The 16,814-nt window shown below is 39.4% G+C and overlaps 1 protein-coding gene across 1 annotated transcript; it reads right to left on the bottom strand.

Moving 5' to 3' along the window:
• Positions 1-211: 211 nt before the first annotated feature.
• On the bottom strand, positions 212-16,342 carry LOC113406456 (protein C-ets-2). The gene is made up of 10 exons (XM_026651514.2): positions 16,067-16,342; positions 11,446-11,517; positions 7,701-7,821; positions 5,628-5,747; positions 5,102-5,302; positions 3,986-4,069; positions 2,823-3,044; positions 2,436-2,699; positions 1,681-1,799; positions 212-743 (listed from the first exon to the last, which is right to left on the bottom strand). The coding sequence occupies exons 2-10, from the start codon at positions 11,515-11,517 to the stop codon at positions 528-530; spliced, it is 1,419 nt and encodes a 472-aa protein (XP_026507299.1). The 5' UTR covers positions 16,067-16,342; the 3' UTR covers positions 212-527.
• Positions 16,343-16,814: the final 472 nt, after the last annotated feature.

Raw genomic sequence — 16,814 nt, forward strand, 5'->3', positions numbered from 1 at the left:
TAGTTTTGAAACGTAAAACAAAAATGTTTCTGTACCTAACATGTTTGTGTAATAAAATGTACGAGACAAATTTCTCTCTCTGCTTTAAAATAAAGGTTACATAGGTTATTTTTAAAAATGCATATCATGATGTAAGTAACGTGGTTGTTAGAATTCTAGCTCAAAACTTGATGTATTACTGGTCACTCTCCAACCTTTGGTATTAAAAACAACCCATAATTATATGGCAGTGTAAAAAGCCAAAACATTTAACCCTAGAGCATTTTCACGTCTTCAGGTTAGAGCTAGGCACTGTGCCATCCGCCACACTGCTCCAAAGAACTTGGTGCAGCAATACTTGAAGCCATTGCGTCTGATGAAATAAGGCCACTTCTTCCTTCAGCTTTCCCCGATTACAAAACCAGTTCAAGGTCCTTATTTCTTAACAGTTGCACCAATCTGAACAGTCAAAAGACTGACTGCAGATGGGTCCTAGTCACAGTTCAAAATCTTGCAATCTTTGCCAGTTTTGCATGATATTGCAGTGCTCAATCTTCTGTGTCTAGCTGCACTCCCAGCATGGCATGAAGTTCCTCTGCCGTGTACCCCAGCAGGTTCTGTAGGTCACATACAAACCGGTACACGTAGCGTTTCCCTGACGTCTTGTGGATGATGTTCTTGTCATAATAATAGCGCAGGCCTCGGCTTAGTTTCTCATAGTTCATTTTTGGCTTGTTTTTCCTCCTTCCCCACCGTCGTGCCACCTTCAGCCCCAAAGGGGGAGGAAAAAAGGCAAAAACAAACTAATTAAAGCATACTATCTTGGTTGCTAAATAAGTTTAATTTTTCCATTTACCATCATCTAACCAAGTCATTTTGATGGTTCAAATGCCATCAAATCATTGAGGATACTTGGATGAGTAAGAGCTGAAGCCTTAACAAACAATCTCTGATTGAGTTATTGGCCAGACTTTGATTAAAAGGAATAAGACCTAGGGTCTATGAACGTGACACCAATAGACAGTGGATGGGTGCATGAGGCACCTTGCCACAAAAGGGGTTTAAAAAAAAGCTGTTAGTGCAAGAGAAGAGGCTAAGGTGAATTCTTCTCTCTCAAAGAAGAACCACCTCACATGTGAGAGAGTACTGTAAAGTGAAAGTTGAATTATGTGAAGTCACTTAAGACCATATCCATATCCAAAGCTCACTGAAGGCAATGGGAGTCTTTTCATTGACTTCTGTAGGCCTTGGATCAGGCCCCTTAACTGCATCAGAAAGTGATTCCATCATCCATTAGAGGGTTGGAGTTTATTCTCTTAATGACTAGTTTTAATTTCCAAGTTATCACAGCAGTCATTTGATGCATGTCTAAAAACAGACCTTTGAAGGCCTCGGTATTCTGTGCATCTGCCATGTTTCTCTCAATTCCCAGAGGTTTTTATCAATTAAGTTACTTTCTTTAAACAGTTAAGCAATGCTGTAAGTTAAACGTAAAGGCAGCATGCAGAGTAAGGCTATAATACACTAAACTTTTACGTACACCTAGGTACTTGACTGATGCTCTAAGTCACCCAGACTGCACAGTAAAGCATTTACAGAGGCAGAGACGCCTGATCTTGTAAACACTTTGCCTTGAGGGGTGCCTTTCACTGATGTAGGATCAGGCCCTAGATTTTTATTAAATCACAATTAGCCACATACCTCATCTGGGTCAGCAAGTTTAAACTCCCATCCATCTCCAGTCCAGCTAATAAATGACTGACAGGATTTGTCTGTTAGTAACTCCAGAAGGAATTGCCACAGTTGTATAGGTCCACTGCCTGTAAAAACCAAGAAGAGTAAAATTATTAACCATAACTAAGGGATATAGTAAGACACATACCATAATCCTAAGATTTATCTGATATAATTTTAAGATGTTTGGCTGAGGCAAAGAACAACGACTGTTTCTGTAACAGGAATCTGCTGAAGGATACATTATAATGAACTTTGTCCACTATTTTAATTCGAAGTAGTTATTCGAACCAAGCTTTGCTTCTCCCCCCACTTCATTCCTTTCTGCTGGCAGCTATATTTAAAACCTTAGGGTCCTAAACTAAAGTCCTTGCCCTGATGAAGCTTTCAGTGATGAGCATTTTGCCTGAGTAAGCACTCTAGGAATGAGTGCTTAGTGGGTGAGTCAGTGCAGGTGAACTCCTTGAACTGAATGAAGGTTTTGTCTGAGTTTCCCTCCTTTTTAGACAGAGGAGGGCTACCAAAAATAGAATGCATTCCAGGTTTTAATACAGTCTGTTTTTTTATTAGAACATTGCATTATTAGTGAAGAAGTCATTCATGAACAAACGATGAGTAAGGAAGCGTGTACCTCTCAACCTCCCTTTATCAAAAATGGACATACACCCACACAAAGGATCAGAAACGCGAGAACAAGAGATATATTGCGTGACATCACTTGCCTGTAAAGCCTGCTAGAATTGCTGCTGGTATAACTGGTTTCCCTTGCTCTACAGGATCACTTCTTTCTTGAATGTAATCTTTGAAAGACATTGTAGGTTTGTTCAGACATAGAGACTGGCTACAATCATCTTCAAAACTTTCATAAGAGGGCACACGTTGTACATCCACTAAAGATGATTGGCTGTTCCAGGACTGAAGTTGAGAATCTGTGCTTTCATAACTTTCTGTGCCGCTGTCACTGGATTCATGCTCTCTAGGCTTACCTAAAAAATTAAATAATGGTTGTTATTCACTTTTTTCTTAACGTGGTTTATACATACAAAATAGAGTGCACAGAGCATAGAGCCTTAAACTAATAATTAGCAAATGGATAAGCTAAGTCTTACCAGAGTTATCTATCAGCAAGTTCAGATTGTTTGTGAAGTCGTGGGTCATGGAGCAGTAGTTCACATTGACTGTCTCTAACTGAGCTTTGGGGAACATGGAAAATTCTTGATCTGGGCTGAGGAGATTTGGTCCTGCAGAAGTCTGACATAAGTCACTCAGGAGGCTGGCTTTGGGGTAGCTATGCATTTGCATACCATAAGGGGCCTGTTCTGTATTAAAACCTAAAGTGGGAAGGAGAGGGAGAAAAAAAAGGAATGGATTAGTTATTCACTACAGTCCTTCTCATAAATGTAATACCTCCATGTAAGCAGAACAAAACCAAGTCAACCCTTCCACTGCAACACAGACGTACAGTTATGCCACCAAAAAATATTTTTTAGCTGAAAACCTGACTGGGTATGAATGATAGGCTATGTGTCTAATCCAAAGTCTACTGAAGTCAGTTGAAGGACTCCAGCTGACTGCACTAGGGTTTGAACCAGGTTCTGTATCACACAACCTATATCTGCTGTATGATTCACAGATTGCCAGTTGTGCACAGAGCTCTCTGGGGTTTCCCAGAATGACAGAACACATAGAAAGTGCTGGGGAGGCAGCTAGGTGGTCCATAGCAGGATTCCTCTCGTGTTAACTGATCAGCAGATTAAGAGAAATGTACTGAAAATACAACCTCATACATATAAGCAGTATTTGGGGGTGGGGGTGAGAAAGATGTCAGGAGAGGGCCACTGGTCCGTGCTCTCCCTCCCTATTTACTCCATCTGCCCTCCGAGGCTCTATATTGCATCCACCTTCCTTCTACCAAAAAGGACCAAAATATGACTCCTGCTGGATCCCATCAGTGCTGCTTTTAGATTCAGCCTGGTAGTTGTGGTAATGGCCAGTTTGTACTAAACACTTGATTTTTGGCAATTCGTGTACCAAAAACAAAATCTGGGATTTCATAAATTTTCTGCACAAATCAAGACTTTTGATTAACCACAGCTTTCACATAGTCTTCTTTCCTCCTGGTTTCACTGACTCCAAGGATTTGCCTCAAGAAAATATCTAGTCTGATTATTTTCAGTGTTCAAACCAACTTGCAGAATTACAGTGTGTGATATCACATGCAGCATAAAGCCAAGGAAGTGATTTTAAATGTCAACCAAATCAGGATACCTACTTAATGAGTTGTTATTGACCCAGTGTGGGACTGAGGTAAGATGAGAGTTTTCAACATATTGGTCCAGTCTCTTCTCTTGACTGTCTGAAAACAGAACAAATATTCTTTTTACACATCTGACCAGGACATTATGGGGAACTTCAAAGCGACTGGAGGTATTTCTGACAGTTACATGAAGTTAGTCACCTGACATCAAACTTTCAAAGAAATAACTGCTAGTAGGGAAAATGTCATGCCAATGGAATTCTAATATTTAATCTGTCTAAAAATCTGCAATAAGGCCCTGATCCTGCAAACACTTCAGCAATTGCTTAACTTCATGCACATGTGCAGTCTCATTGAGGTCAAGGGAATTATATGTGTACTTAAAAGTTTGTAGGATCTGGGCATTAGGTAAGTGTTTTACACACAGGACTAGAACAGTGAAGAGACAAAAAGCAAAACCACCAAAATCCCGCTAGACAAAAGAACACTCAACTTCCAAAGCTGTTTGTTTGACAAATGATTAAATGAAAGACAGCTTATGGTAACAATGGGGAAAGGAAAAAAAAAAAAAGTTTCCCCTTCTTTTTCAATAGTTATTTTGCCTCTCATTTTATCAGATGATATGGGTGGGCAGATCCCTGCATCCATGTGAAGCCTCTTGACAAAATTTGTCCTCATCCCTCTTTTGTCTCAATGAAAGCATCCTCAAGTCTCTCTGTCATTCCTACATTCATTCACTGACTTATTCCAAAACACTGGTAAGAGTCACTAGTAACATGAATTGACCTAATTTGACTTTTGGTTACATATTTTTTTCAGATTTGAATTATATATTGCATCAGATCTACCCTAATCTCATTTATATGAATGACCATTCCGTATAAAACTGCTGCTGAGACAACTGCACAGTCTGGCAGTAATTGACAAGCTAGTGACAACTGATGATTGCTTTTATGGTCTCCAGAAAATGATTTTTTTTAAAGATACCTTTGATAATGTTTAAAGATTTTAAATTCTCTGAGTTTTTTAGGCAATTACAAAACCACAACTTGGTGAAATACATCAGTTGTGTTTGACAAGGTTGCTTTGTTAGCCAAAAAGGACTCCTGCTCTGTGATCCTATCTAGTTACCTTTTATCATCTGTTCCAGGTGTTCCCACAGAATGTCGCCTACATAATCAGGAGCTAGCTCCAAGAAACGTTCCTTGCCCAGGCTGCACAAGTCTTGGCCGTTCATAACAAACCGATGAAAGTTCACATTTGCCAAACTAAACTCCCTGGTAGCCCAGAAAAGCCACTGGCAAACCTGCTGTTCAGTCCACAGCCAAGGATCTGCAAATGGGGAGTGGGGGAAGAGAAGAAAAAGAGCATAACATTTAGAGGCAACTCTTGATAGTTACATTCATAAGAACCTAAAATAAGTTTAGTTAAAAAGATATTGAGTGAGGGCTCATGTTTAAAAAGTTATCTAGGAGATCTAGTTCTGAAGCTCAAATATCAGTGATTTATTCTTAATTTTAAGTCAGTGCTCTAATTTTTCCTTCTATCTTCTTTTAATCAGTGGATGAGCTCAGTTTACTTGCTCCTCTCTTATGTTGTCGTCTAACCAATCAGCATAATTTTTGCACTAAAAAGGTTATAAAAAGAAAGCACTTACTATTCGGGATACCCAGACGACACTGTTCCTTTGCGAAGCCACTGAAAGTAGCTTTTAAGGCCTGACTCATCACAGCCTTACTGCATGGGGTTAAGAGAGGCAATTCACAGCTGTTTGACTCTAAAAGAATGAAGGGGGGAGGGGAAAAGAGAGAAACATTAGCATTTAGGCTAATGAACCAGACAGACAACGGAGAATCCACTATGTTATATGCATCCGAAGAAGTGGGTTGTAGCCCACGAAAGCTTATGCTCTAATAAATTTGTTAGTCTCTAAGGTGCCACAAGTACTCCTGTTCTTCTATGTTACTTAAAGAACAAGCAAAAGAGGCTTCCAACTATAAAATGGGACCAACTATGGCAAGCCTTATTTGTATGTAATAGGTTAGTTTATGCCAGCGTTTAAGATTTTGTTGCAGCTAACGATGCAGACTCAGATTGACTTTGGTAGTACGAAATATGCCTTTGTTATGTAGAGTCAATTATCTTTATTAGAAAATAAGAAGACTGCTGCTTCTTCTTTTCCTCCTCTATAATTTGAGAACCAAGTGATCTCTTGTCAACTCCAGATACCCTGCACTGAGCTTGAGAACTAAGTAACAGGCAGGGTAGCAGTGAGGAGTAGGCTTGTGGGTACATTTACCACTGCACTAGATTGAATGTCAGACCCACTCATGCATAGATCAGTCAATTGAATTTGTGGTGTTGTCATGCCTTATTCAATGATTAGACTGTAAAACATTTTTGGTCACAAGCTAGTTCCCAATGCCAAATTTATGTAACTGGCTGATGATCATGGTACTGAATTTTATGCAGCCATAAACTGTTATAAATTCTTAATCTAGATAATCAACTCCTTAGTTAATGCTGCAACCAACTTCCATTCAAAAGAATAATTTAGCCCCATCCTATCTTCTTTATTAGAAAGATTTGGCATGAAAATGTCCAGACTTCTTCTGGAAGTAAAGAGCATTTTCAAGAAAAGTTTGAAGAAAATTGGTCAATTTGTTTTTGCATTACATGTCATTAAAAAAAGTTAACTGGATTTGATATTCTGACTGGTGTCTAACATTTCCTCGGGTTCCCTCTAGCTTGGAACCAGGTTGTCACTACCTCTTCAAACTTTCAACTTTCCACAGATCTCTTTGAAAACGAGTGCACAGATTGTGGTTGACAAAGTTAGGTTGCACTCATGTTGTTAATAATCGCTACATCTAATAATGTTAGTGTCACAGGGAGAGTGCGCATACACGTGTGATAAGCTGTCAGGCTTTAGGACTGTGCATGAATCTGCAAAGCTAATCTAGCTATCTATGGCCTGCAATGAGCTCCACATTAGCAAGCAGGTCCCTCTGCACACATGTGGAGCTCATTGCAAGGTTGAATAAAAACTTGGATGCAACACCCATCACCACTGTATCTGAGTAGCTTGGGAATAAGCCAGTCAGAGAGATCTGAGGTGAAGATAAATGGAGATCTTTTAGTGATTACAGTCCTGCTACAAGGATTTCAATGTGTTACTTAAGCAAAGTTTCTAAAGCTGCAAAATAAACCTGACAGAAAAGGGGACCAAGGACCTTGCAGAGTTCTACATTTATACACGTTCAGCAGGACTAAATAGAGCTCTAATATTCTGTCTTGACCCATTTTAAAAATACACCAACTTGAGTTATAGAAATGAACAAGTAAAGGTAGGTAAAGATTATTAGTAATGTTAGTCTTAACAGATACACATATCCAAAGACCTCTTTAATTCTGCTCCAGTATGCGTAACTGGCCTTCTACAGACAACAGATCCTCTTATATTCACACACCCTACTTCAGTGTAGGTTTTCAGTAAGGGAAGCTGTAAGCTAGCAATAGAACTACTCATGTGAATAACTTAAGAATGTATGTAAATGTCTGCAGGACTGAAGCCTTAAACTAATATTTAAAAAAGTCTTCTCTATTATTAAAGACTTATTGTTGCGCATTGTAGGTAACAGTGACAGAAACCTAGTTAGAGAAACCAGCACTTTCTATTTTGACTGATGTGGCTGATCAAACTAAAACACAAAAAACAAACAATATTTACCATAAGAAATTGAATCAAACCCTGTTGGTACTTCTTGAAGGGTTTGATCTTCATTTAAAGAGGGAAAATATCCTGCAAACAAAGAGTTTGTGACATCAAAGACGTCAAATGCTGGTTGATGCTGCAAAACAGTTTAAGAAAAAGAATATTCAGTGTAAGTATTCTGCTAGAGCACTGCTAACAGCAACTGCAAAGAGGACGGGTTAAGTTAGTATCTGGAGATTATGTACATACAGTCTAATAATTATTAATGCAGTGTTAAGGGTTGTATAGTTAAAATAAAATTAAGGTTTCAACAGCAATGTTCCTGTGTGGCACATTCTATATGTCCTATGGTAAACATTTTTTTTTTTTAAACATGAACAGTGGAATACTAAGCTACACATTATACAAAATAAGCTAATGCTATATTTATATACTGCAGATGAACTAATGTTTGTTTCCTGTCCTTCTGGGCCAGACCCACAGATGGTGTAAATCAGAATAGATCACTGACTTCATTGGAGCTAAACTGGCTTACATAATCTGAGGATCTGGCCTTCTGATTTTTGACTGTGCAACTCTGATACACTAAAATGCCAAAGAGCTGTGTTTAATCTTTTCAAAGACAATGCTGCCTGTATTAAATTGTTAGAAGTTAAGTCACCCCAATTAGGCTTTTATGGTTCTACCTCCATAGAGGTGAGAGGATCAAGTTCCCAGATGAGTGGTTATTGACTGGAGGCAGCGTTCTGCAAGACTGTGTTCGAAAAGCAGGCTGCTTTACAGTGTGTTTACAGTGTGACAGCTGCATCTTTAATTCAAAGATACTAGACTATTTTAAACTTGAGGAGATACAAAGAAAACTACAAACTTTCATTATAGTAGGCACAACTAGCAGCTATTTTAACCTTTTCTATAACTGAAGTTTTATTCTAAACAGGTTTGTATCTAAATTTTAACTGATTGCTAAATTGTAAAGAGAGATTAGTATCATTTTTAGCCTTGTAATAGACTGCTAATGATAATGACTTCCTTTAAGTGCTAATTATTATACTAGAAGGACTAGTGAATTATAACAAAATAATTGCCAATGTGAAGATGCAAGTAGGTTTACTTACATTTTTGGAAATATTTAATCTGAACCACATTACTGTAAGACTTTTACATGATTTATGAAGAAGAGTCTTTTCTTGGGTTTATTTTATTTTGTGGTTTAGGTTACCTGATTGTACCAACTACTGCATTTCACAAAAAGCAGCTTGTTAATCCTCAGCAGTCTCTAATGAGCCTTTGCTAGTTTAAACAAACGAACAAGAATAAGCAGGACTGGCTATAATAGAATGTTTGAGGGGAAAAAGGAGAGTGATTTCTGATGAGCTAATAGTCACTTTTATTAAAGATTACAAATATTTGTAGAAAATCTTGTCTATCATTCAAATTCTGAAGTGCTCTAGTTGGGAGGTGCTGTGTACATGCAAAGTTATTACTGAATCTCCCAGGCCACATGCACCCCTTCTTAGTAAATATGTCTAAAAGTTACAAGCTTTTTCTACAAAAGTGAGCTGAATAAGTTTATACTTAACATGCCAACTAGTCATGAAAAAGACTTGTAGCAACAGGCAGAGGCTATCACTAGAAATTCCCATTGATGAGATTTTTAAAACAAAAAAACAAAAACGCCACAAGCCAAACCTGTGGATACAGTATTTGGAAAGCTACAGAACACAGCAGTGATACCCATATGAGAGCATCTGCAGTAAAGGGGAGCCAGAGACTAAGGAAACACATACAATATCTGTTGATGGTTCCTATTTGCTTAGGCATCCACTTAAATGTTAATGTCAAGGTACAAATTTCAGTTGAGAATAAGCTAATGCTCCTCAGCATAACACAGATTTGCTCTCAATTGACTGTACTAACTTAAATTGTTTTTGCAGAATAGCATATTAAGTATCTGGTCTTTCCCTGAATCCACCCTGGTTCCTTTCTGGAGTTTACAGCGTCTCTATTTCGGTGTATGGTGCTATTTTTGTTTTGAAAACTGGCAGGGCAGAAATTCAAGAAAGACACTTTGGCTTGTATGTAGTATTGAGGCTGGTTTTTATAACAAGTTGCTATGCATTTCAGTATGTAATTCATGGCAGCCTATGATCCACAGAAGGAAGAGGCTGGCATGAAGAAAAATCTAGAAGTCTTCCTTCTAATGGCTAATTTAGTCCAAAAATACACTGAGCTGACCGGCAGACTTAAAGTAATATTGTTCATACTAATTAAGACTGTTCATGTACATATGATAGCAATAAGAAAAGTCAGAGTAAAGATACTTGAAAGATTTGTTATCTGTGAAATAGTTAATAAAACCAGCTGGTCTGCTACTAAAAATGCTTTACATGTTAATAGATAATAGTTCTGATTCACCATTTGTATCTAGAGAAAAGGCCAAGTTATTTCAACATAATCTGGAAACTCCTGTATTTTGTGTAAATAAGTGACCCTTACAGTGACTCACTGGAAAAAAAGCAGTAGTATATGAATGAGTAGAAAGCATACTGTACTCTAGTCTCAAGTTTCAGAAATGAGAAATTAGTTAATGTTTGAACATTGCTCTGAATAGGTAATAAAACCTTATATGGGATAAATCCTGCTCACCTTACTCAGTGTTAAAAAAAAGAGGCAAGCAAGCACTATGTGGTTTCATTGCAGTTATGTATAAATTTAGTAATACAGTGCAAAACTTGAAGCAAATCCAAAAAAATTGGAAACAACTATGCAGTGGTGGAATAGAGTTTTAAGGGTTGACATAAGATTGCGACAAATTTTAATCTATCTCCAATTTCCTTTGTGCCTGGCATAACTCCTGCACGGGAGAGCACTCAATTCACAAATTTCACATAAAGCTTCCTATTATGCTCTATGAAATGAATATTTGGTTGGTTAGCAAAACAAATTATATAAGCAAGTTGGAAAAAAAAACATTTGCAACTGACTTTAAATGAGACTGATATATTGTCTCTGAAACACTGGCATTTCTCATAGCTTTCTAGGCCAAAAAGTTTGACAGGTCTTTATTCAATTTGCCTTGATCACCACAATACAAGTGACCAATGCTGGCTATAGATCTTTCATGAATAATTACAAAAAAATAATTAGTTACATGGATGCCCTTGCAGACATTTACAAAAATGAAATATTTTAAATTCTGTTTTTTCTAACCTGTCCTTGATCTGTAAGTATCTTTCAAAGCAAGTCAAGACACTTGAACAACTGTTTCTTACAAATGAGACTGAATAGTTTTCATGCATTTTACTCTAGATTTTCACATAACCACAGAGAACTTAATTTTCCTCATACTAGACTAATGCTTTTATATATATTAGTCCTATCAAAATACATTGACAGCCTTGCATGAAGTTAAATATAGAAAGACCATATCTAGGACCCAATTCTGCTGCCCTTACTTACACAATTCTGATTGAATTGGAATGGATTAGAAATCAGAATCTGACTTTTCATCTTGCTTTCCAATCTTTAGGATGGGTTTGTCAAATGTATATTTTCCTCTTTAAACAGGGTGCTTTAAATGGCTAGGTATAAAGTGCTTGCTCCTTATCTTATAGAAGTGTCAACAAGAAGGAACCCAAATGTAATTAGTGTAGTCTCTCCTCAGCATGCATATGCATGTCTCTCACTAACATGAGAAATGTGTGCATGAAGTGGGAGATTAGGCCACTTGTTTTTAAGCATCTCTCCTAGGAAAACTCACCTTGAGCATTCCTCTGTAGATGTTAGATACAGGAGCTACCTGATCCATGTTCTTGATTCCAAAGTCACTCATCTGAAATGAAAACAAAATGTATGAAAAACTTGTTCTTGCAGAAGGTAAGAGTCCATTAAAAGAAGCACCTTATCTACTCTATTGTAGAACATAAACTTGTAATACAACAAAATGCTTCATTCAGAGAATCCTCTGACAAGGCAATAATATGAAAGCTTTCATCTGGAGTACTATGTCCTCAACACTGGGCATGATTTACACGTTTTGAATTGGGATGAACTCCATCAAAATCATTAACATTAAAATGGTATGAGACATGTATATGTGAGAAGGATCAAGCTCTTAGTATACAAGATGAAAGACTTCCTAGTGCCTAAGTTTGTTGAATTTAAGTTTACAAGCCTATAAAAATTCTTTGCTTGCCAAGTATTTATTGCTTATCCATAGGTACCTTCAAGTTTTGGTCCCACTGCTTTAAGTGTTCATGCTTTGACTTTTTGAATTTTGACTTTGTTTACTGGATTTTTACTAACCACCCATAAATGACTTACGACTGTCTCTTTCCAACTAGGGGTGTGGGGCTGCGTGTAAGATTTAGTGATTCCTCTTTGTTTTCACTCAAAATATTTTGGAACTAAATCTTGGACATATGTATTTTGGGACAATCCAGAGTACACACAATCAAGTACTGATACAGGTTGTTTATAATGTGAATTATTAACCTGAGAAAATGTAGCTTCTGATAGATGGATACAAGTTTCAGTTATTTACTCTTTGACAATCAGTTAAATAAACAGTATTTGGAGACTAAGCAAAATAAGCAACAACCCATTATGAGCAGATGTAATTTCACAACACTACAGGGTTAGGTACTTTGGACACATCAGAAGGAACATGCAGTGAGAAATCTCTGAAAAAGCTGACTGTGTCTGGATGGTAGATGTTCTAACTATTACACATTTTACATTCTCTCCCCTTTTATGGAAATCGCAACAGTCTATTCCAAAGACTGATCCGAGTATTTATTAAAGAAAATATCCCCAAAGTGTTACACTACCGTTTTGCACACTCATAACTTAAAATGTAACCAAGTTTGGTAAAAATATTTGTTTGGGGATCAACTGTCTGCCAAGTTTCTGCCTAAAATATCTTACTACAGTTATAAACTCAACATCTTAAGAGGGTTTGTAATATAATGGGACTGGTAACAGACTTGCCTGCAGTAGCATAAAAATACTATCCTGTGGCCTATAATACAATGAACAGAATTGTGTGTGATTTTATGACTAGTTCTAAATCTATGTTTGACAAAATAGTGAAATATTCATAGTAGCTCACTTAGCAAGGGAGTTTCAAACAGAAGGCAGGACCGTAGGCTTATGGGCCTTGCTCTGGCTTATCATAAGGACAAACCACATTAAACATAAATGCTTTATCAGAATCCACTGAGACACTGTTCATTTAAAACTTTTCCTTTCACTTTGTCTTAGCACAATGCTGGCTTCTCCACCCTCACAGAAAGTGTATAGAAATTAGTATTAGTCCATAAATGCCATATCAGGAAAAGGTCAGCCTCACCATTCCCACATCAAAGCTGTAGTTATTAGAAAACCAAATTCTTTCTGCCCCTCTTAGTTAGTTCTATATACATGTATAAAAAATAATAATAATAATAAAAAAAAATCAAGTACTCAAAAGAAACTAAGCAAAACAAACAGCTTGCTGAAATGATACACATCCAAAGTATCTATATAAATAAACCAATAAAATCAGTCTCTTTTTCTCTTCTCCTTTGTCTGATCACTTAGGGTATGTCTACACCCAGCCGCTAGTTCGGCGGCTGGCAATCGAAGTTCTGGGTTAGACTTATCGCGTCTTGTCTGGACGCGATAAGTCGAACCAGGAAGTGCTCGCTGTCGACTGCGGTACTCCAGCTAGATGAGAGGAGTACCGCGGAGTCGACGGGGGAGCCTGCCTGCCGCGTGCGGACCGAGGTAAGTTCGAACTAAGGTACTTCGAACTTCAGCTACGTTATTCACGTAGCTGAAGTTGCGTACCTTAGTTCGATTTGGGGGTTTAGTGTAGACCAAGCCTTAAAATCCTAAATATTTAAACTTAAAGGCTCATTTTGATTTGTGTCGACTGTTCTTCCACATACAAAACTCGACTGAAAATAGAAAACTGCATTTGAGGCACAATACAGTCAGGTAGACTCCACCTAAATATGGAAAATGCTAATTGGTGTGATTTTGTGGAAATGAGAACACAAAATATCCCATCTCTATTATGAATGTGTTGGTAATGAATAGTGATCTCTACACAGTTCAGGTCATAAATTCACTCATCAAGTGTCCTCCATCCCTTCCCTGAAGATATTACAATTTTAAATTAACAGCTTATCCTGCTAATCCTGTTGTTGCTCCTTTTCAGAGTATAATGAATTTCTAAAGCTTTTTTTAGTTTCTAAGTTACTACTCTTTATATTTTAATGGTCTCTAGCTATGAGCCTCAACTTCTAGATATAGCTGCAATTTATGATGCAGAAATGCTTCTGTATATGTTTTCAATAACCTTAATTTTTGGCCCATTGTTTATTGTGATTAGTCTGAAGATTTCAGATGAAATCCTGGCCCCATTGCAGTCAATTGTAATTTTGCCAATGACTTCAAGAGAACCAGGATTTTACCTGTCATTTTTTTGATTTGTCTCAGTAAGTGTTCACAATACAAGTGGTATTTTATTAAAAAATAGTATCACAGGCATTTCTTCCAGTATATTAAACTAGTCACTATTTCTCTATGCCAGTCTACTCACTTGCTATTTCAAGCACAATCACTTTCCCTTTTTGTCAGTATTGTATGTTTTGAAGGCAACTGGAAATAGACACTGTAGCACACAATTATATGCCAAAATCCTCAATATTTATTTTCCTTTGATCAAATTCTTCAAGTACAATTTGTATGACAAATGAAAGGATTATTCATAGTGTTACCAGTTTGGGCGATCTACCAATGAGGCAAAGGTTTCCAGCTCTGTGATAGGGAACTCACTAGCATACTGGAAAATAAACTGGGCTGAGTGAGTGTGCGATACAGATCTTTGCAATAGAGAGACTTAAAGTTGGAGTATTTCATTGAGATAGTGAATGTTGTTGTTTTAAGTTCTTAAAAAGGCACAATGGCTCAATGTGATTGGGCCTCACTACCCACTCCTTCACTAAACACTGACAACTGATTCCTTGGCTACAATGAGCCTAGCTAGCAGAACACCTTTGTCAACACCTGTGCATGGCTGAGAGTGGGTGAACCTAAACAGACTCAACAGGATCAAGCAATTAACTAATACTTCTTCTGAATGCTGGTCAACTTCTTTCAGCAATAACCAGGTACTTCCTTTACCTAGAGTAAGCCTGTACCTATTTAAAAGAAAAACTAAATCAGTGTTAATATTTGAGACCTAACTAATTAAGCAGCTAGTCTTCATAGGCTAGATCCACCAGTTCTTCCCAAGCAAAACTCCATCTGACTTCAAAGTGTTTTTATAATGGCCTTAAAAAAAAAAAAAAAAAAAAACTAAAACCACACACCCAAGAAAGCTCTTAATTTCTAAGTTTAACTATTAGATTCCAGTTAGTAGTGATACTACCTTAAATACATGACAGATGACTTGTCACGCAGTTGATACACTTGCCCATAAAAATGGTGTAGAAATCATGTAACTAGACCTTAAAAAAAACAAACAAACAACACAACACTACCTTTAAAACTAAAAAAAAAAAAATTAAACCAAAACTTCTGAGGTATCTGCCTACCAACTCTTTGCCCTCACCACTCAGTCACATCCAAAGGACTTCGGTGAGTTCCAATGTTTAACCTACTGCTCAAACGTCCAGAGTATCAGAAACAATTTATGAAACAATTTTTATGTGCCACCTTCTTCCTACCACACTAGTGGAATAAAGGAGATCATCATAACCCAGCTATAGATTCCAAGAACTCACAATTCAGTGCAAGACCAGCCTGGCTAAAAGAACTGCTAAATCTCTCTCACACCGGCAAGGCTGGGAAGAACCTCCCTGTAAGGGGGGAAAACCTTCAAAAAAACAATTTCGATTTGCCCTCTCCGCTTGCCTCCAAATCGGCTCTCTCCCCTACTTAACCGGTGTCACCTGACTCGCCAATCTAAAATATAGCGATTCCCTTTCGGGCTTGTTTCTCGCTCCAAACCTAGGGAGGGGGGCAGCAGCAGGGCTAGCTGAGGGAGCCGGGGGGCGAGGAAGGGTCGTTCCGCGCACAGGGCACTGCCCGCGCCGGAGTTCGAGGCAGCTTCCTCCCTCCCGCCCGCAAAGTTTGGGCGCAGCTGCCCCGGGGCAGATCCCGAGCCCGCTGCGGTCCGGCGCTAACTCCAGGGGCGGCTGCCGAAGCTGGGGCTGTTCGCCTCTCCCTACCAGCGGCCCCACACCCCATCGCTGGCAGACGCAGCGTGAGACAAGAGGCACAGCGGAGCCACACGGCTGCCAAGCGCCCCCTTCAACGCCACCAGTCCCCTCCCCCTTCAAATCCATCGCACCCCCCTCCCCAGGGCCGCCCGGCTGAACCCTGCGCCTTACCTGGGCCGCCCAGAGCCGAGGTCCCGCAGGGAAGCTCTCCAAACCCAGCGCTCGCTGCTGCTGCTGCTCCTACTCCCTCCTCCAAACGCCGCTGCCTCGTCTGGAGCCGAAATCGCCTTTGCGCGGTCAAACCAGCCGCCCCCGCACGGAGCAGAGGGCTCGGCGGAGCAGGAGGCGCGCAGGCGGGGTGGGGTGCGGTGCGTGGGCGCTGCCAGTGCCCGCCGGTGCCGGTGTCTCCGAGTGCGCCGCGCTCCGCTCTGTGCGCTCCTGCGAGCCTTTCGCTGGCTCTTCAGCGGGCAGGAGAAGAGGGCGGAGCTCGCCTCCCTGCGGGCCCAGCCTCCCCGGCTTACATGAGGAGGCGGAAGAGCCGCTTCCTTTTCTTATCGCGGTTGTTGTCCTTTCGAGTCTGTCTGGGCTGCCAAGCAAACAGCCGCCACCCCCTCCCCCGCCGGGGTGTGAAGGGAGCCTGGGCTGGGGCTTTCACGGGCCCCCGCCTCTCTCCTCCGTCTGTTTGTTGTTTTCTTCCCTGAAGGGAGGGGGCCAGCCTGCCTTTGAGGAGTTTACATCACAAAAGAAGAGAGAGGGGGAAGAAATACCTGTATCCTCTGAGAGAGATGGGTGTGATTCTCTCCAAGAGTCCTGGGGAATTCTTCATCACGGATGATCTTATTTTTTTTTAACCCAGAGTGGATGTTTTTCTAAAAGCTCAGCACTAGGCACTATTCGGGGGACGTTCTGTGGCCCCTGT

The sequence above is a fragment of the Terrapene carolina genome, unplaced genomic scaffold (genome assembly GCF_002925995.2).
Source record: "Terrapene carolina triunguis isolate 2854851 unplaced genomic scaffold, T_m_triunguis-2.0 Scaffold31, whole genome shotgun sequence".
In the NCBI taxonomy this organism is placed as follows: Eukaryota; Metazoa; Chordata; order Testudines; family Emydidae; genus Terrapene; species Terrapene triunguis.

Bases quoted from the DNA above. Each gene is read 5' to 3' on its own strand.
- LOC113406456 (XM_026651514.2), bottom strand. From the start codon at position 11,517: ATGAGTGACTTTGGAATCAAGAACATGGATCAGGTAGCTCCTGTATCT. The intron at 5,303-5,627 runs GTAAGTGCTTTC...CCCCATTTGCAG, and splicing joins TCGTCTGGGTATCCCGAATA to ATCCTTGGCTGTGGACTGAA. The intron at 3,045-3,985 runs GTAGGTATCCTG...TTCCCACTTTAG, and splicing joins GGTCAATAACAACTCATTAA to GTTTTAATACAGAACAGGCC.